At 39.9% G+C, this 21,475-nt stretch overlaps 2 protein-coding genes across 6 annotated transcripts in view; both read left to right on the top strand.

Annotated features, from left to right (window-relative positions):
• The window catches only part of trnt1 (tRNA nucleotidyl transferase, CCA-adding, 1), a 13,666-nt gene extending 7,087 nt beyond the window's left edge, over window positions 1-6,579 (top strand). For all 5 annotated transcript variants that reach the window (XM_015007324.2, XM_088005371.1, XM_088005370.1 and 2 more), the window contains 6 exons: window positions 852-1,045; window positions 4,211-4,349; window positions 4,436-4,562; window positions 4,643-4,836; window positions 5,163-5,416; window positions 6,312-6,579. In XM_015007324.2, coding sequence (XP_014862810.2) covers window positions 852-1,045; window positions 4,211-4,349; window positions 4,436-4,562; window positions 4,643-4,836; window positions 5,163-5,416; window positions 6,312-6,557 — 1,154 coding nt within the window. In that variant the 3' untranslated portion in view covers window positions 6,558-6,579. The remainder of the gene's footprint in view (window positions 1-851; window positions 1,046-4,210; window positions 4,350-4,435; window positions 4,563-4,642; window positions 4,837-5,162; window positions 5,417-6,311) is intronic.
• Window positions 6,580-6,719: 140 nt separating this feature from the next.
• Window positions 6,720-15,000, top strand: avpr2b.1 (arginine vasopressin receptor 2b, tandem duplicate, 1). The gene is made up of 2 exons (XM_015007327.2): window positions 6,720-8,584; window positions 10,401-15,000. Exons 1-2 carry the CDS (start codon window positions 7,705-7,707, stop codon window positions 10,607-10,609), a joined length of 1,089 nt encoding a protein of 362 aa, XP_014862813.2. The 5' UTR covers window positions 6,720-7,704; the 3' UTR covers window positions 10,610-15,000.
• The last annotated feature ends 6,475 nt before the right edge of the window (window positions 15,001-21,475 follow it).

The raw sequence follows: 21,475 nt of genomic DNA, 5'->3' as shown, positions 1-21,475 counted from the left end.
GGCATTTAGATTTAAAAAAGCATTTTTTTCTAAATTAATAAAAATAGATCACCTGAAGGCCTATCACGACAACAAAGGTTGCTGGACAATAAATTGCTCCAGAAATTTTTGCGATAAATGATAATATCGTCATTTTGAAACTTTTTTCAACTAATATATTAATAATAATTCAAGTTCACCCTCTGATTTAAACATTCACTGCTTTTTCTACTTCAAAAATCATTTGTAACCACTAGCCTTGAGAAGTCAGCTAATTAGTCTACTTATTTGTCATTTTGGTATAAATAAAGCTTTGCTGCATTTGTGCATTTTATTTTTACCTAACGAAACCCAAAAATCAGGACACTTTATCGATGATTGTAAAATATTTTGTTAGTTTCTTCTCCACTGACCTCAAGCTTTGTGATTTGGTAAAAGCAAAACTACTGCTGTGTGCTTTATTTCTGGTAGTAGGTTCAAAACAGGTCAGTTGTCCAACCTGTTGTGCAAGTTGTTTTTAAAATGTGAAAAAAAATGAAAGACATGGAACTGATTTTTTTTTTTTAGTTTATTATAGTTTGGAAAGGAGTGCTCTAAACTTTCATTTATATTCAAGAGTGCCACCTATTGTGCAGCTAAGCATGTCTGTATACTGTTCTTTTTTTCTGTAAAATTAGATTGGAATATTGAAGTTGTTTTGTGACCTTATAACATCTGACAATGATGATTATACAAAGTAATAAAAAAAAAAAAAAAGTTATCTGCCACAATCGTAATTGGTGCATGGCTACTATTTGAGAATCTGACTTGTAAAAATCTGTGCCCATAGTTCATTATCCTGTTTTGAATAAGTCAGAATCTCGTTTCTCCAGAGCTGTTTGAGAAGCACCAGTATGAGCTGCGGATCGCCGGCGGCGCTGTGCGGGATCTGCTCTCCGGGAAGCGGCCTGAGGACGTGGACTTTGCCACCACAGCCACTCCGGAGGAGATGAAGCGCATGTTCCAAGATGCTGGGATCAGGTTGATCAACAACAAAGGAGAGAAGCACGGCACCATTACCGCACGGGTAAGACGCTCAATAGTTTTAATGGCAACTGATACGAAAAAAATCTGCTTTTTAGTGATTATTTGAAAAGCTGTCTTCATACCAGCTTTTTCTTCAACCTAAAGTGTTAGATTAAATATCATAGTCTTGATACTTATAGGTAAATGGTGTTAAAATTGGTGACAGTTTGTTAAAGCAATATGTCCATGACTAAACCGTCATCTGGCATAAAAGAAAACTTGTTACCAAAGTTGGATTCTAATTAAATCCCTCTGCTACCGGAGATGCCTGCATCAGTTTCGTTTCTGCCTCCAGAGGTAGATGGGTGAATAATTACTGTTTGTTTGGGCAGGAGATCAAAAAAGCTGGAAGTATATGCAGATGAGAGGATCAGCAGGAATGTTGCACAGCCAGATATCTTTGGACTAGAGATGTCAGGCTGTGAAACAGTTTTCTTCAACTTATTGGACACTGACTTCTTGTCTTCTGTTTCTTTAAAAATGAATGCACAATCTCTTTTATCATTTAGTGCTACAAAAAACCCCCAACCGTCCATACTCCATGGTTCTGTATATGTTGTTTAAGATGAGTGTTTTTGAGGAATAAAACTCTTGTCAGATTCATTACATAGCTATTAAAATAAGAGTTATAGTTGTAGAGTTATAACTCTTATTTTAGTTATAGTTAACTAAAATAAGAGTTATAGTTGGCTTGTATAAGAGTTATAGGAAAGTTTTAAGAAAAGCCAAAAACGGAGTGAAGAAAAATGCGCTTAATGAATTGTTTTACGAACATGTGGCCACAAATGATTAAACAACCAGTTTGATGAATCGAAATTGTAACCATGTGAGTTGTTGGCTCATCTTCACAACCAGTCTGATCAGTCAAAAGTATTTGGTAGATCTGAAGTTTAAAGGGATATTTATTACAGTGGCTCTGTTAGAATTAGTTTAGTTCTCCCCAGATTACAATTACGCCCCAAATTATTCATGTTACTGTCCCATGGCAACCAACAAGTTTGGTTCTGAAAGGAAATGAAAATTTTTCTTTCTTTTGTTTATAACCTTAAGTGGTGGGCACCGCTAGCTAAAAAGTTAGTTACACTAACACTAAAGCACTAATCATAAACATTAGTTTTGAAACTATTGCTAAATAACAAACTTTAATGATAATTATAATAATTTACCTGTTGTATAATCTTCTTAGATATTTATGTTTAAATATTGTTATTCAATGTCTGTTTTGTTTTGTTCCTGTATGCTTCTTGTTTGAAGTTAAGTTATTTGGGGAAAAGAAAGATGGAATGAAAGGAAACGGAGCTGCAGGGAAAACGGTGTTCACCCACTTCAAAATAAGAGCACGAACATAAACATCTAACTACCTGAAGAATTAATAACAGTTGGTAACTAAAACTTCAACTCAGACATGAACTGAAAGTATAAAAAACAGCCAAGTTGGTGCTTAGTGCTTTGCTAATATTAGCTAAAGCGCTAAACAAAAAGTTGGCTTCGCTATTTTTGTACTAGCGGAAGTGTTTCCACCACTGGAAACTTAAATCTGCCAGTGATGTGAGTCATCTGGGGCAAAACTAAAGTTTGTCCTGGAAGTTGAAGCTAACGGCTAGTCTGAGACTTTGCATTTGTTCAGACTGTTGCACATCCCAGAAACACTTCATGTTCTGTACTCTGCACGTTTCCCACAGGAGGAAAATCATGGGTCACCATCTTCTGCCTCCATCTGCTGTGTAGTCATCTACTTCTGTATGAATAACAATCTAATATAAACTTTAAAGGTTCATTAAGAGGATGTTTGAATTAAACATATTTGAGATTGAAGTTGTTTAAACAAGATCAACATCCACTTTGGTTCTTGGTTGATTGTTTATTCAGCCCAAACTATAGCAGATAATAACAATACAGGTCCAGCTTTACCTGATGTTTAGTGAACATCCTTTTAAAGATGTTAAACATCCTGGGCAGTCACTCTCTCCCCCTCTCTCGCTCTCTTTTTTTAAACCGACTCCAGATAAAATCACGGGGAGAAGTGAGAAGATATACTGGTGGAATAAAACCTGGGAGTAATCAGCAGTTGGATCATTGCTGATGCAGCTTCATTTCTTCCACTGCCGTTTATGACGGTTGGTTTCATCTCACCTTTCAGCTGCAGGCAGCGTCCTGGCTGAGCGGAGGCTCTCAGAGATATTGAGCAGCAGCACTGAAGCCTATAACGGTGTGTGTGCGTGTGTGTGTGTGTGCGTGTGTGCGTGTGTGTGTGTGTGTGTGTGTGTGTGTGTTTGCTGCCTCGCATTCCTTAAGAAAGTTGATTCTTCTCCTCATCCTATTCAAACAGCAGATTAACGAATCACATGGAGCATCAGTTTGAAGTTATGGGACAGCTGAAGTGAATGCAATCAGGGTCTAGCGAACGAAGTGAACTAATGCTTACTTTATAGTCCAGCTTTGAGCTCACTTAAAAGTTTGTTGCAGCATAAAATAAGATCCGCATATGATGAGATTTGAAAATGAGTTTTCTGCAGCCTGATGATGGGACGGATAATGAAAAAAGAAAGGACGGCTAACAGTGACGGCCTTTTGCGGTGCACTGACCGCAGTTTCTGTAGAGAAGGCTCTTCAGAAGTTGGTGGGATTGTGATGTGATGCGCTTCACTAGCTGCGTTTTTATTAAAATGTGTGCAAATCTTCTGCTAGTTAGGGATGTCACGCTGCTAATATTCTGCTTCTGTCGAAAAAGCACAATTTTGAAATCGCTGGGTTTCCATTGAGTAAGAAATTAAATTAAAAACACACGTTCACGCTTTGAGTCATTAAAAATCATGGCAGCGACCGATGTAAACAGCTACATGAGATATATTTATAATTCAGCCACTAACGCTCTTCATCTGTCAGCCATGAGAGGAGATGTCGGCTTCTTGTTCAGCTGTTGGAGCGACAAGCCCCTTATACTTGGGAGCGGCTATGTATGAGGCGTTTTGGGGAAATTGGAGTCTGTGACTGGGATTCAAGATGTTCCAATGACCTCTGCGATGCCATGAGAGCATAAACTTTTGAAATATACCACTTAATGTATCGAGATAATATTATATATGAGACCCAGTTGGGTTTTTTTTTTTTTCATTTAATTATTGAAATAAATTAAGTTTTTAAGTCATATCTTTGTCCTCCTCAGCTGCACGATGAGAACTTTGAGGTGACCACACTGCGAGTGGACGTTGAGACGGATGGCCGGCACGCGGAGGTGGAGTTCACCACCGACTGGCAGAAAGACGCCGAGCGTAGAGACCTCACCATCAACTCTATGTTTCTGGGTAACTCCACTCCCGAGCGAAAAGGAACTTTATTGATGAACAGTGATCATGTTTTAATCCCAAGTCGTCCACTCTGCGTCTGCCAGGGCTCGACGGAACGTTATACGACTATTTCAAAGGCTACGAAGACCTCCAGAACCACAAAGTCCGGTTCGTCGGCAACGCTGAGCAGAGGATACAAGAAGACTACCTGAGAATACTGAGGTATTTCAGGTAGGCAGAAACCGTAAGTGGTGTGTGGTTATTTCTAAACGAGTGGTTCAGTTGGTCACGGTCTTGTTGTTTTGTCCCAGGTTTTACGGCAGGGTGGCTTTAAGGGCCGACGAGCATGAGCCCGAGACCCTGACTGCCATCAGGGAAAACGGCCGGGGGCTGGCAGCCATATCAGGAGAAAGAATCTGGGTGGAGTTAAAGAAGATGGTGGTGGGGAACCACGCTGCTCATCTGCTGGAGCTTCTCTACAACCTAGACTTAGCTCAGTACATTGGTGAGAGACGTTAGACTTTAGAAAATCCTAACATGAGAGCAGATTTTGATTCAGGCATTATTAGAAATATGAAATCCAAGCTAAAATAGTTTATTCAATCCAAAACACACAAACACAAATGATAATAGTTACGATCAATGAGATTCAAAATGAAGCGAAATAGAAATAACTCTAAGTTTTGCATTAATCAAAAAGATGTAGGCTGAAGCTGTAAATTAGTTTCATTTTAAATTCAACTTTTTTAAAGCCTTCACAGAAATGCGTCTAATTCTCCTCGTCGAGTTTGTGTTCATTCCGGTTCTGTTCTCTCCCCCGCTACGCCCCAGGTTTGCCTCCAGATGGCGACGTTGACGAGATGAAGCGTGTATGGCGGAACGCCAGCGCCCACTCTCCCAAACCCATGACGGTCCTGGCGGCCCTGTTCCACGGCCCGGACAACGTGGACAAGATGGACCTGCGGCTGAAGGTGTCCAGGGAGGAGAAGACGCTGGCTCTGTTCCTGGTCAAGCACAGGCGGACGCTCCGCAAGAGCGACGAAGAGCCAGATGACCTCAGACCTTTCACTGACTTTATTATCGATGTAAGTCTGCAGGAGCAACCTGATGATGATTTCTGCCTGCGTACCGAACCAGTTTTAAGGTCACATCCCCATTTTCTTGTAAATTGTCGACCATTTCTATGTGTGGATGATTGCAGCCTTTTAGTGCCTTCAAAGGTTGATTCTGTGAATCAGCCTCTAAAAACGGCAGCTTGTAAAACATATTTAAAGTACATTTAGTCCAATCTTTTCTTCTGCTGAGTGAAAGGGTTTAACTGCCAGAGCTAGAAAATAAATTCAGAAGCAGTTCCTCGTCAAGACGAGAAACTTTCTCATTATAGGATTCAAAACTCCCTGGCACAATTATTAGCACTCCTAACATTACCTTTTAAAATAAAGGGAAGTGAGGCAACTTATTTTTTAAACTCTTCTTTTTATTTTTAAGTTGAAACTTTGACACCTGTGATTTTAAATCTGTCAGAATGTATTTGTCAAATTAAAGACAATCAGTCAGGATTTGAGAACATAGAAACTAGAGGTTGTCGCAACCTGATATCGATAACGGAAATCGATTGGATATCAGCCAAAAGATAAGTATCGGATTATAGCGGCCCACATCTAAAATCTCTGATAAAAGCATATCGATAGAACCATTCCGCTCCAGAATTTAGTCCGATCCAGCAGCAATTGTATCCCACACACAGACTCATTGGTTAAAAATTTATTGGTTAGTTGATTAATTTGTACTCAAAGCTGCGATATTGGTATCGCATCAGAAGTGGAAAAAGTTGTATTGGGACGCCCCTGCTAGAACAATTAATTGTCAAGTGAAAGGTCAGATCTGCTTTCACAAGTTTGAACCATTTGAATCTGTTTTTTGTTTTTTTTCTATATTAATCGTAAGTAAGTCATATCTGTAATATCTCGCACTACCCAGAGCCGGGAGCCGGACTCTCAGAGCAAAGTGTGTGAGCTGCTGAAGTATCAAGGTGAGGAGAAGCTCCTGTCGGAGCTCCAGAGGTGGTCGGTGCCTCGCTTCCCCGTCAGCGGCCACGATCTGAGGAAGATGGGCATCACATCGGGGAAGGAAATTGGCACCAGCCTGCAGGAGCTCCGTGACATCTGGAAGAAAAGTCGATACCAGATGGATAAAGACGAACTGCTGAGTCATGTGAAGCTTTGAATAAAACAGGAACTGGTCACCAGTGTTGCCCAAGTGTTATTTAAGTAGTTATCTTTATCTTTAACTTTATAACTGCACTGCTGCCAGATATGGTTAGAGTAGCTGAAGCATGTTGTGAATAAGGACACTACAAAAGGAAGACATGCGTATGCACTCATTACCGTTTGGCTACTTTTTTCCCATTTTCATTTCGATTCAAATCTGCGGAGGCAGCACTTTGGACAGGTATCTTTGGCTTTGCAGCTGTCTGCTTTGAAGTTTCTCTTTTTAAAAAGAAACAAAGGCTGATGTTTAAGCCCCTTGTTTTACCACATGTGTACGAAGATAAAACGTAGCAGCATGAGTTTTTGCCGGTGGAATAAAATACTACATCCAGTGCCTTGTACAAATATTAACACCCCTTGAAGTTTTTCATGTTTTGTCATGTTGGAACCACAAACTCAAGTTGTCCCTACCAAATAAATTCTAAATTTAGAGGGTTTTTGTCTTAAATTTAATTCGAGGTGGCCTTTAAAATGTCTAAAATTGGACTATGACACCAAAAGACACCTGCACATCAAAGTAAAGAGGGATGAAGATGCGTCTTGAGCATTTTATTTCCAACATGGTCTAACACTTTTACATCAAGTCTTGATTAAAAAAAACAAAAAACAAAAAAACATTCACGTTTGTGGTGTAAAAAAAGGAGTACGAACATTTTTTCAAGACATCTCAAGTTAATAGCTTAAAATGAATAAAATATAAAACATAAGTTTGAGTAACATAGCTTAACTCCTTCTGTACAGTAAACTCTATTTAAAAGTTTTTTGAAGATGTGATACTTTTAAATGTTTTCTGTCATGCCTTTCTATTTTCTCTCTACCTTCTTTGGTTGGAAACAACTCCTGCGTTTTGTGAGGTCGCTCCTCCTTCCTGCCCAGATGAGATATAAAACCATCTGCTCTCCCCTCTCCGCTTCCCAGTTTACTTGAACCAGCTTCCTAGTTATTGGAAAAATGGTCTGCAATCTCCTACGGCCATCTTTTGACTTTTTAATAAGCTTTCATTCCGCCTGCTTTGTGTTTGTAATATTCAACCGTCTCTCCACCTGCGTCGGCTGCGTAATGGTGCGGGGCTCCTCTGGCCAGCGTTCGTCGGAGTGACCGGCATGGCTTGGTCCAGCGCGAACACCAGCAACGCCAGTTCGGAGGCCGTCCCGGCCGGGGACGAGCCCCGCGACGAGCGGCTGGCTCGCCTGGAAATAGCTCTGCTGTCCATCATCTTCGTCGCCGCGGGGCTCCTGAACTTCGGGCTCCTGCTGGTGCTGTGGAAGCGGCGGAAGCAGCTCTCCAGGATGCGCGTCTTCGTCTTACACCTGTGCGTCGCCGACCTGGTGGTCACGTTCTTCCAAGTGTGCCCGCAGCTCATGTGGGACATCACGGACAGATTCGTCGGCCCGGACATCCTGTGTCGCCTGGTGAAGTACCTGCAGGTGGTCGGGATGTTCGCCTCCACCTATATGATCGTGGTGATGACCATCGACCGCTATCAAGCCATCTGCAACCCCATGGTGACTTTCCAGCGGAGGAGGGCGCGCTGGAACGGCCCCGTGTGCGCCGCGTGGTGCGTCTCCTTCGTCGGCAGCCTCCCGCAGGTATTCATCTTCTCCCGGGTCGAGGTCGCTCCGGGGGTCTACGACTGCTGGGGTCAGTTCGTCGTGCCGTGGGGGCTGAGGGCTTACGTGACCTGGACCACTCTGGTGATATTCGTCCTGCCGATTCTCATCGTGATCGTGTGCCAGGTGCGCATCTGCCGCGCCGTGCACGCCAGCATCCACCTGAAGACGCACCACCATGCCAGGGCTGCTGGGGGGGAGGCGGCGAGCAGGCCGCTGTCCTCCCGGGCCAGCTGCGTGGTGGGGCTGTCGAAGGCGCGGGTGAAGACGGTGAAGATGACCGTGGTGATCGTGCTGGCGTACGTTGTCTGCTGGACGCCGTTCTTCACCGTGCAGCTCTGGTCCGTCTGGGACGCCGAGGCGCCCACCCAGTGTAAGAGCTTTACTGAGCCCACAATAAGGTCTAATGAGCTCTCTCACATTTTCTCACTTCATATTCCCAAACCTAAATGTATCTGTAATAGAATAAACCAACAGAAAGTATTGCGTAAAGTAAAACCGGGGTGTCCAAATGGCACTTCCAGCCCCAGACTACGATTCAAAAACAACGCAAGTTTGTCCAACCAGCACAGAAGGTGGATTTAAATTAAGTCTTTATTTATTAGGACAAAACAAATTCACAGACAGATAAAAAAATGTGTCCATCCATCCATTTTCTTTACACCCTTGTCCCTCAGTGGGGTCGGGAGGTGCTGGTGCCTCTCCAGCTAACGTTCCGGGCGAGAGGCGGGGTCAACCTGTCTGTCGCAGTTTTGTATTAATAAAGATAATACTGGCTACAACAAAAAGTATTCATCATTTAAACCTTTTTTTCTTTACTTTTTCCCAATCATTTTTCTTTTAATTTTTTTTTGTCAGTCAAGAACTAAATAAAGTTAAAAACTGGATGCCTTTCTTTTAATGAGGCAAAACCCTTTCAACATTTTGGATCTACAATAATTTACGTATCCCTTTCCAACAAAAACTTAGACCAACTTATCTGTTTAATTAAAATACTGCAGATCAGCTTATTGTTGAGAAGGGACAAAAATAAGAAGATTTTGGCCCTCAGGTCTTTTTGACTTAATGAGGTTGACCCATATGGTAAATGGTTTAGTCACCCTTCAAGTAGAATGAGAAGGAAACTAGTTTTCTAAAGTAAAAAAAAAAAAAAAAATCTTAAAAGTGTGGCATGCAGACCTTTCTTTGTATGATCACCTTGTGCTTCAAGTACAGCTGTAAGAAGCAGCTGTATTTGTATTTGTGCATCTGATAGACTTATGAGGTTTGTCAACTTCGATAAACAGATTCTATGATTTTCTCATTCATATTTGAAAGATAGCCTAATCTCCGTCAGATTGGTTGGAGATGTGACTAGCAGTTATTTGGTGTTTGAGGTATTTAAAAGTAACACACACTTAATTTCAACCCAAACACTTTCAGTTTGATTTGATGAAACATTTATAGGTGACCTACTATTCTACCTTGAACATGTTAGGATATAGATCCTACACATTTTTTGTACAAAATCATTCTTAGATAATGAGATAATGCTCGTTCTGCATGTTTTGATCCCCTTTCAGAATGAGCTGTTTTAGGGCGCCTTGTCATTTTAAATCCAGATAATCTGCTTCTGCTCCCCAACTCAATATTTACCCTCACACATGAAAATGGCTGCAAACGGATGTGCAATTATACAACAGTACACCTTTGAAAAGCAGAAGTGGGGCCTCCTGCACAACTAACAAGAGCACAGCAAGTGGTTTCTGGATGGTAAGTCAACAGCAAAACACTTGTCTTTTCCAGCAGCCATTATGCAATGCATACATAAAGCAGTTGATCAAAGGTGCTGGAGCTCCACTTGGGTTGCTTGGTAACAGGCTGGACTTCGCTGGGATTGCTTGGGTGAGATTGCTGATTTGTGACAATGCATTCCGGAGGTCTTTCAAACACCAAAAAACATAAACCTTTGCCAAAATTCATCTCTGTGTTTTGCTGTATTTTTCCAAGTGCTTGAGTTGGTTTTGTAGAAGCATTAGAGGCCCAAATGGAGGTACAAAAAGTACAAAATTCATCCCCTATGAATCTTTTAAGCCATCACATTTTACCACTTGTTTTTACACGACTTCCAACTTAAAAACTAATACTAACGGGCTGTAATTATGAAGAGAAAGCCAACTATTCAGTATTTCTTCTCTCTCTCTCTCCAGCGGCCACCTTCACCATCCTGATGCTGCTGGCCAGCCTGAACAGCTGCGTGAATCCCTGCATCTACCTGGTGTTCAGCGGGAAGCTGCCCGAGTGGCTGGTCGCCCTCATGTGTGTGGACGAGCCCGACCTGAAGGAGTCGATGCAGGAGGAGGCCACCATGGTCAGCTCCCTGTACATCAGTCTCAAAGGCCTGTCAGACTGCAGGTAGAAGGCAGAGTGAGAAGCCCCTGGCTTTTTTCTTTGTTTTTTAATTTTCACTTCATGGTTGGCGGGAACCAGGGGAAATCTCCTGGTGATCATGAGGATATTTCAGCAGAAGTCTCTCTTCCTCTACAAATGATTGATGTTCAGCCTGAGTCGGGGAAGAGAACAGCTAATGTTTGGAGCAGCACAAAACTTAGACTGAAATACTCAAACTGAGTGAGTCGGTGTCAGACAGAAAAACGGAAAAAGTTTCAAACTCAACTTCGTAGACTTGACAACTGAAGTGCGTTGCACAAATAAAAATGAAATTGATGCATTTATGCATCGGCTGCCACAAGAAAAAGGAAAAAAAGTCTGTGTAATTGATGGTTAAATTCCTTTACCACTCAAGTCTATGTTTGCACGGCTACATGGATGTTCTTGACGGTTATTTTAAAAGATAAAAGTGTAATGAAGTTTGACAGGTGTAATGCATTTCTTGGTAAAAAAATGTTGTGTTGAGTTTTCACTTTTTGTGTGTTTCAGTTGTGCTTTGTGTTTCATTGGAAATGTAAACACGTTGAAGACGTTTGACTCTTGTTCTCATCATGGAGTTGATTCATGCGAATCTGTGGTAAAGATTTTTTTAAAGCAAAAATTGTTGAGAAATCTCAACATTTGTGATCAGTTTTTGTTGGATTGGGACTATTTTGACTATTAAGAGTTTGTTTGTTCTTCTTTGCTACCAGAAGGTAACCCGGTTTTCTGTGACAGCGTATTTGGGCCGTCATAGATGGAAAAAACGGGAGTACATTTCTTCCAAAAAAACTCAGAGACTTTGAAATTAATCTCATAAAATTTCTAGAAGTTTCTGTGCTCCAAAAATCAAAAAAATTGTGAGAAAATTCTCAGAAGTTTTGAGACTAATCTTGGAAATTTTCTAGAAAAAACTGGGAAATTTCTGAGTTTGGAAAGTTGAAACATTTTTTACTTTTAAATCTCAGATTTTTTTTTATTATAAAAAAGAATCTTAGATTAATTTCAAAATGTCAGAGTTTTTTTTTTTTTTGGAAATGCCCTTCTTCATTTACATTGTCCCTAACACTCAGTGGTAGTTTTCCTATGTAGATGTGAGCAGAGAGTAAAAAGAATAACTTTAAATGCTAACACAATGTTACAGTTTGATCCATCCCCTTTCATGCTGCTGTCTGATAAGCTGCTTTCAGATGTGAACAGGGGAATCTCTGCACTGAACAACAACGTTTTCCCAGTAGCATGAACACACAGAGCTTGTGATTTTAACACAAAACCATATCTGACTTGTGAGATGAAGGAAATCTTTGTAGTTTTTTTTTATTAGAAAAAAAAAGCTAATTAGAAACTCTGCTGGGGGCAAAAGCAAAACTTTCAACAGGCAGTGGGTCTTTTGAATAACTACAAAATATAACTTTTACTTCATATTTGTCTCTTTTTTTGCCAGGAGTAATTTTTAGACACTAAAAAAAATAAGAAGTGGGAATGATTAACATGTGCAATAAATGAAGATCTGCAGAAGAAAATCACTTTTACGCCTGGATATATACGCCAATCTCCAAAGCTTTATGAATATTTTATTGCATACTTATCATAAAGCCCAAACCTAACCATAAAACCTAGCCTAAAGCCTTTTATATTACTGTTGTCTACATTAAAGAGTTCCAGTCCAGTTATATTTCTCCCCTCACAGTTTTGGTTAGTTTCCTACATCTTTACAGATTTGTATTTTATTCATATTTGCTGTACAGACAGTCGATGTCGTCAAGTCATTGTCTTTCATTTAGTGTATTTTACATGTACATATGTATATAGCAGAAATATTAATATTTTTCATCTTATACATTTGATAAGCTCTGAGGCGGTGGTTGATTATTGACACTCCAAGTTGTTTACATTTTCTCTCTCAACATCCACAAAGTGGTAATGCTCTTTAACGCGTCGCCAAATGATTCAGCTCCGAGTGTCTGCAATTTCTTGTGTACAAACAGCTGCGTCTTGAATAGTAATAATGGTAATAATAACAAAAAATCATAGTTGAAATATTTTCCTCTCTGTAGAAAATGGCAAAAGTGACATCATTTCCTTATTTTCTCTATATTTAATGACTGTGGTTTGTGTTGTAACTACTGCTGTTCTGAGCCGCCGCCGTCGTCTTGCCTATGAACATATTGTAAAAATTTGTTTTCGGAGGTTTTTTTATTTTCTTGTGAAACAAACATCACTGTGGTGCTGCTACAGGTGCAAAATTGCAATATATATTTTTTACTCCCCCCTTTCCTGGATGGAATAATACAACATATAATTTAAAGATTCTGTAGGCGCAGCTCGGAAATATTAGAAAGAAAAAAAAAAGCACGGTACCCGGCGGATCGCCCAGACATGAAAGGCTACATGCTTTGGATTGGACAAAAAAAAAAAAAAAAAAAAAAAAAAAAATTTGCAGGTCATTTTCTGTCTGGAGGAAGAGCGCAATATTTCTTGGAAATTGCTCTGCAGCATCATCATTATGGACATCAGCATGAAAAACCGCCTCCGTTCCTCCAGAGCTCTGCACGACTGAGTGAAATTGCCCCGAAAAGAATCTTCGCCTTTTTAGCCGTGCGTTCGGCAGCCGGCCGACTCGTGGCTCCGACCTCAATCAGCAGCTGACCGGCAGACTGCCCAAGGTGCTTGACATTCACCGGGGACGGAGGAGGAGGCAGTGGGACGGAGCCGTCACGAAATAATTTAGAAACACGACCATAGAAACTAAACCTGGCCATCCGTTCCTTTCTTATCTTGCAACCTCATGCTGACATGTTTGAAAATGGACTTTTAGATGGACCTAAACGTGAGGAAATTTGTGAAATATCGAGTCTCGACACATGCATGCAGTGTGTTTGTCTTTCTTGGACAAGATCTGTGTTGATAGTCTGGAGACAGAAATGCTGTGAAATGCTCAGCACAACATAAGACCCAGTTTTTATGTTTTCCATTGCTCCTCCGTTTAGTTGAAAGTAATATTGCTAATGCACTGCAGCCCCCTCAACAAAATCTTACCAATTATTTTGGTAAGATTTTGGTAACATATTTGGTCAAATATCTTAGCACACTTGAAATAAGAAAAAAACTAACTCACAAGTGACTTCACAGCATGATTTAGGCGCTTGTTTTAAGTCAGTAATTCCTTAATATTGATTTTTAAAAATTATAAGTCCCATGTTATAATCTGCCGGTGGAACTAGAACTTTTTTTTGATCAATGTTAAGGATCTTGCTGAAATGTTACATGTAAGTTAGTTTCGTCTTATTTAACGTGTACTAAGATGTTTGCACTAGAAATCACACCAAAAATACTTGGTAAGATTTTGTTATTTTGCATTGTAATAAAAGAAGTTATGGTGGAGCATCGACAGAATTGACAAGAGCAGGAAGTAAATATCAGCCCATAGCAACCCGTCCTGCTACTGTTGTTGCTCACTAAAGGAAATATGAAAACTTACCAGAAAGACAGAAATGATACAGAACTGCTGCTGAATGCATCTGCATTTTTATGTTCACACTGTAAAACATGTTGTGCATGTGGCAGATCCTTGTTTGTTTGGAAACTATTTATTTTAGCATAGAGTGATCCTTTATCCCTCAGTGGTAAAATTAATTTTTATCAACAGCAAATTGACAGACAGCTGGAAGCACACACTAAAGATAAGCAGTTGTAATAAAACAACTCAAAGTTACACACCTCCATAAAGGATATTAACACACATATTGAGCTTTATCTCGTCTACTGTTCTGCCAAACAGTGCAGTAGCATTTTTAAACAGATGGGTTTGTAGCCTTGATTTGTAGGAACTCGATGATTTGACTGTTTTGAAGTTTTCTTGAAGTTTGTTCCAGATCAGATTTGTGGTGCAATAGAAGCTGAATTCCTCACATTTAGATGCACGTGAACCTCACAGTAAATGGAGAAAAGTCTAGTCAGCCCAAACTTCATACATCGTATTAAAAGCAATTGGAGAAATCTCTGTTGACGAGACAGCTGCTGCGTTCAGGTGCACCTGGAACACAAAGTTACTGAAAAATCAAAAACAACTCAAAATGTTTTATTTCCAAGTATGGAAAGGTTTTCTAAAAAAGTTCTACGTATCATCACTGAATGTTTTGAATTGGTTATATTGTAGTTTTTTCTATTGACCCAGATGTTAGCTATGATGGATATTCACTGAAAATACCAAAACTATGTCACTAGTCAGTTCTAAGTTCTAGTCAGTTCTAAGTTTTTACATTTTACAATATAATAAAATGTTATTAATTTTAGAAAGTCAAATGCTGACCACATTAACAAAAAATCTGATATTTTTTTTTCTTCATTTTTTCTTGATTAAAGCACACCGAAAACGTATTGAATCCTGATTTTTACCTCACTTTGACAACAAATCGCATCTCAGCTGTGCAACCAAGTTTATTTTACACAATGTTACTTGGAATAACTTGCTTCCAAGAATGTTGTACCATGTTTCATTAAGAAACCACCCCCCCAAAAAAATCGTTAGCACTCACAAGCACCAACCCTCAATTTAACGATGAAGCGGCTGCAGCCAGCAGCTGCAGGGGGAGATAACTTGGTCTCCACCTCCTTACCTTAGCAAGAAAAAAACAGAGAGAGAGAAAACTCTTCTGAGACACAACAGAGCTTCAACTCAATAACACCAATTTTCTAACTGCTGAGCTCTCTGCCACTTGGTCCTCCTTCTGGTTTGTGTGCAGAACACGCACAGCCCGGAGAGAACGGAGCTGCTGCTGCTGCTGCTGCTGCTGCTTTGTGAAACCCAAACCGAAACAACAGACAGCTTTTGTGACTGAAAGTGAATCAGATTAAATGATTTTCTTGCCATTGTGTAAGTGATGGCTTATGACAAAATCAGACAACGGTTCTAAAGAAATTATCGAGTGGTGAAAAACCGATAAAAACATCTTACATAATTGCAGAAGTATAAAATCCATAATCTTCGCAGCAGCTTGGCGGCTCAGCTTTCCTGAAAGTTTCATGAAGTGATGTACGGATTCTCTGGTGATTGTCTTAGAGAAGATGGAAAATCCACCTGTTCACAGATTTCTTCGGCGAGCATATCTGAGATATTTTGTAGAAACTTCAAGCTGAAACAGCTACCTCACATCCTATTTGCTGACGTTTGCAATGCTTCATGCAGGGCCGCCATTTATTTTCATTGGTGCTGAGAAAGTTTTCATCCTGCATATTGAGGTATATTTTGTGTTTAAACTATAAAAATAGGTAGCTTTAAGCATTTTCAGAACGCATCTCAAGTATTTTCAGATTTTCGCTCAGACCCCCATGAATACTGATGGACCACTGGATTTCACGCAGCTGCAGCACCAGGCTGAACTATCAGCGCACTCTTGACTTCAGCTCTATTAAATTTTGTTGGTGGAAAGGGAAGCTTGATAGAAAAAGTTCAGTCTTTGGTGTTTTTTGAGCAGGTGAGGTGAAAGATCTGCAATCGGAGAATAAATGATCTTTGTTATCTCTCTGCTGCTCGGCTGTGGGTGTAGCGTGGTGTCCAGTCAGATCAGGACCTGTTGAAGTTAACGATCACCTCCTTTGTTTTTGTCAAAGCCCTTTACAAGGCAAGCAAGACTAATTCATATCCATAAAGATTTCCTCTTGTTTTTGCCTTTTTTCCAAATCCTTAAACAAAATGCAAAATCAAACAAAAATAAGGTAATCATGATTTCATTTCTAAGAAATACAAGCAATCAACCTTGCCCTATGAGAAATTATAAGTGCCCTAATTATTACGTAATGAGTTAACCATGAAATTATTTTTGTTCAGTTTCACAAAACACATCCAGGCTTGATTTCTGCCAGAGTCACATTTAGTAGGATGAAAGGTCTTCAAACGCAACATATCATGACTTGATCAAAAGAAGCTTAATAACCGATCAAACACCAAGTCATTGGCGTTGATTATTATGGGGGGAGTTGTAAAGCCATTTCTTGGTCTTTGGACCTCCAGTGAATTACAGTCATTCATACCAGCCCTGTTTAGTCCGCTTTAATCAAACTCTAGTTCATTTGCTTTAATGGTCCAGTTCAATTGGGGAGATGTGAATGCACAATCTATCTCCGATGCAGACCAAAAGAGCAAACTCTGGTCCGCCTAAAAACTTAGGTCTTGGTTCTAGTGATGTGAACTCTGGTGCGGTTCGATTGCATATGTGGATGCAAGCAGAAGCGGACTTCAGGGTCATTCTGGGCAAATACAACCAAAACAAACATGCTAATCCAATGTTAGCGGGAGAAATGGCTCAAAGTCTTTCACCAAAAACAAAACAGAAATCCTTCAAGCGCTAAAATATGACGCTGCTTTGTTTTTATTTACATTTTATGAAGAAGGAAGTTGCGCTCAGTGTCTTCTTTAGAGGTTTTACTGTCATTTCCTTCTGTAGTTATTGGTGCAGCGCCACCGTAGGCGAGGAGGAGAACAAGTTTGTCAATTAGTTTGTTTGGTTTGACACAGTGCAGTGGGAAACCGAACCGCAGCAGCTGAAAATGCAACAAATGTTCCAATTTTGGTCCCTAATCAAACCGAGTCTATTGGACTACCAGTGAGAATACCTATTAAAAACACACTGAGAAAACATAAAACAGTGGTGAACCTTCCCAGGAGAGGCAAACATGGCATACTGGAGGGTTTAAAGGACAGAACCACTGCTGGCTATCACAAACACAAAGGCCTGTCTCATATTAATGTTATACAATTTGATGATCCAAAAGACTTTTTAAAAGATCTGGGTGAAATCATGAATATTACCTGTCTAAAAAATCCAAAAGCAGAATGTTCAGCCATCAGTTGGTGACTTTAAGCTTAAAGACCAAAAACGCACCAGTACACACTGGCTCAACGATTAACAATATAAACCGTTCATCTCAAAGACCATCCATTGTGGGAAATTGAAAGCAATTTCGCAAAGAAGACCGAGGCAAGAGTGTTGAATCTAGTCCCAAACACTTGATGGCACAAAGAGTTATTACGTTTAGGGGGAAAGTACGTCTGTCACAGAGGGTCATTTTGACTTGGAAAGTGTTTTTCTTTAACAGAATCATTTGAAAACTGCATTTTGTGTTCTCTCAGTTCATTTTTGTCTGATAATGTTTGATTGTCTCAAATACTAAATCAAGACCAAAACGCAAACCAAAAGAAATCTGTAAAGGGGGAGAAGTACTATAGAATAACCTGACTCCTAGTTGAACAACTCATGCAGAATTGTTATTATTCGTACCCATTGCAGATTTAAGTAATGTAATTTAACTGAAGCGAATGGAAGATTAGGATTAAAAGAATGTTCCTGACCCACATGCAGACTTTGCGTTTCACAGAAAGTAGAAACGCAAAGTACAATAAGGGAAGAATTTTCTGAGACCAGGATTCTGCTGCATCCAGACGTTGATGGGAAATTTAGACTGGCAAGGAGTCAAAGACTAGGAAGACTCACATGAACAAACAAACACACACACGCACGCACGCACGCACGCACACACACACACACACCAGGATCAGGACATTCCCAGTCATAAACAGGTTTTTTGATTGTGTCACAATAGTTTTAAATTTAAATTAGTGTTTTATGCCGTGGCCATAAGCCACTGAACATTCAGTGAATGTTCAGCTGATCTTCCTGCTGCAGCCAACAGGCTTTTAGATCTCTGGCTGAAAACTAAAAGGTGCATAATTTGGCCTCACCATGTTTTCGTCTTTAGCCTCACTTCTTGTTTTGCTTTGTTTTGTTTTTATCAAACCTTCTCATTTCTGATTGCTCTCCACCTGCTTTTATAAATAAATTGCCAATTTACCCACCCGGATTGCTTCTGCTATTTTCAACTCCACTCTAATATTGCTGGGGGTTTCTTCATTCGTCAGCAGATTCTCCGTCTTGTGCCCCCGTGTTGTTTTAATCTTCATGTCGATTTTGTTCCTGCCTCACTGTGCGCTAATGGTGTGCTGATATCTCAGGTTGGTTTTATTTTAATCACATAAATGAAGAAATGAAGCAACTCCTAGAGAGGTAGATTCCTTTTACCACAAACCTTATCCTAAATGAGTTAAACTCTTATCAGCATGTCTGGAGTTAAATCCCATGGAGCTTTTAAATAGGTTTTCTTCCATAGTTCTCTTCCTCAACGCTAAAACTCCACAACTTCATTATATTTCTGCTGTAGTTTTCTTTGAGGAGAATTTTAAAATGGGGTTGAGTGATTGAATAGTTTAGCTGTAATAATCCGTCTGGATGAACTTTGACCAGTAGTTTACTAAATTCAGTTTTAGTTCAGAATGTTCAGTAGCATGAAGCTGTTCAAGATGAAGGCGTGAAAAAGTGTTTGCCTTCTGACAGATTTAATCTGTTTCTGCTGTTTGTCACAACTAAATGTATTAGATGATCAAACAAGACTTCAAAAAAAAAAAAAAAAAAAAAAAAAAAAAGCTAGCCGGGGTTTTGTGGGGGGTATCACAAACCCCCCCACAAATGTTTACATTACATTGAATGGCAGCCCTATATGTAGTGCCAGGTTGTTAAATCGTTGTGAGAATCTCCTGCTCTTTCTGATGCTTCACCCTCAGGAAGTCATCACAACATCGCTCCATGATTAACCCTTTAACAATGTTTTTACCAGCATTGAGCTCAGCTGATGCGCAGTTCCACCAGGTGTTTGCTAATTGCTGCAGGCTAGTCTGAAGGAGAAGAGTGGGGGGAGGAATTCTGTGTGAGGCTGAAGCTTTGAAGCTTGAAAACTGCATTTCAGAGGAGGAGCTAAGCCTCGGAGGCGGAGCTAGGTCCACTCAGGCGTTTTGCACAGCTGAATGGCAGCAACTTTATATTAAAGGATTTCTCAAAAATGCATAAAGGAACCAAGGCAACACTCCAGGTCTGATGAGAGGATAATATTACAACATGATGTAAAGCTCAAAAAAGTCAATTTTACATAAGAACTTTACACAGGCAGCCAAAAGATTAACACAAAAAGCCAAAGACAAAAAATCAAAAGCAGGCTTATTCCTGTGTAGCTCCCTGGCCTCATTAAAACGAAGCCGGGCTTTCAGTTGGTGACAACTGGTGATCCTTAAAATAGCCGCATGCCGTGATATTAAGGAATGCTTCCATTCATCAGATGAGCCATTAGGCCTTGATGAGGGGCGGCTCTGACACTTTGCTGTCCAGACAGGAAAGTCAGGTGAGAAAAATACAAATAATATCGTTCCATCTGTCTAGCTAGCTATGAAGCTGTCTGAAAAATATATTTACTATGTATCATTTTCTGCTGCTCTATCACAAAACCCCCCACAAATGTTTACATTAGATTGAAGTTTCTACCCTGACCAAATATTCAGTAGGTATGAATCATTTTGGAAGCGGCTGTAGGTCCCATCTACAGCTCAGTCATGATTCTGTTCCTGTTCTGCTTGGTCGGTGCTGCTTTTGATTTCAGAGTCTCCCACTTTCATCACTTCCTTCGTCTGTTGACTGTCTGGGTTTCTCTCCGGTCACTCTGTCTGGCTCTGGATCCATGTCGTCTTGTCTCTGGGTTTGTTTTCTCTCCCCGTGTTTGACTCGCATCTCGGCAACAATAATCAACAACTTCTGTTGCTATATAAAAGTCCCACATAATGATCTCTGTTTACAATGTGAGAGTGGTTGTGTTTCTACTGATACATTATCTGGTGTAGGTGTTATTCAAATGTTTTTTATTATTGCTTTGCTTAACTCTTAATGGACTAGAGACAATTGCAACAGCTGACATTTGGAAGTAAATTACACATTCTTTTCAGGCAGCCAATTTAAATTAGATGTAAATTTTTTTTTTGGAAATTTTACCATTTGAATAAAAGCTTTCTTTATCAAACTTTTAGGGACCTTCATGAAACATAAAATTAGCATAATCAGTTTTGTAACACAAAGTACAGCTATTAAAATTCATAAATTCAGCAGATAATCCGTTTTTGGGCAACCTGGAGTTTAGAGACCTGGCAAATAAAGTTGATCCTGATTCATTTCTTACCCGTGTTGTAGAACATATGCTGTACATTTAAATAGCAAGAAACATGTTTTTATTGATCGCTATTCATCCCCATGACAGGTACAGTAAAATGGTTATTTGTTAAACTAAATATGTGATATATTTAATAAAATTCTCTTGTGATATAGCTTATATTGCTCTTTTCTTTGCGTCAAGGCATATCATTAAGACCTGCCAATGTAGAGACTTCCCAAAATTTAGGAGAAAAAATACAGCTGCTTGAATCAAAGTCAAGACAAACTTTTTTTTTTTTAAATCACACAATGTACTTCTTTCTACTGGTGAGAAAATAGAGGCCTTTGACTAAAATAATGAAAGAAACATAGCCAGATTATCAACCAGCCAATTTAAGCTCTAAAATCTTTAAGACTTTTCAGGCTTTTTTTTTTTTACCTTTTATGGAAAAACCTTCAGGTCTTCTCTGATTGTTTAAGGCTCACATGTTCGCAGCTTGTACAGACCCCGCCGTCTCTCAAAGCCGGGGAAATATTGGAACAATATTTGGGTATCACTTCAAAGACACAGCTTTATCTCTCTTTGAACGTAGTTGTTCATGGCTGCCGGCCACACAGGGGTTGATGCAGGTGTTAGCAATAGGGGAAGGTAGTTAGGGAAAAATCTCTGCAAATAGAGATGTGTGGCAGAAAGTGTTTCCCTTAGCAAGACAGGGACTGGATACCAGCCAAGACTGACAAAGACAGCGGTACGCAGATAGTCATCATAAGAAGGTCAGAGTTCTGATCGTAATCGTAAAATATGTCAAATTGACTTTTTTTTTTATCGT

This window comes from Poecilia mexicana, unplaced genomic scaffold (assembly GCF_051168715.1).
Source record: "Poecilia mexicana isolate PSO_F unplaced genomic scaffold, ASM5116871v1 scaffold_5, whole genome shotgun sequence".
Lineage (NCBI taxonomy): Eukaryota > Metazoa > Chordata > Actinopteri > Cyprinodontiformes > Poeciliidae > Poecilia > Poecilia mexicana.
This window is presented reverse-complemented; position numbering and strand designations above follow the sequence as displayed.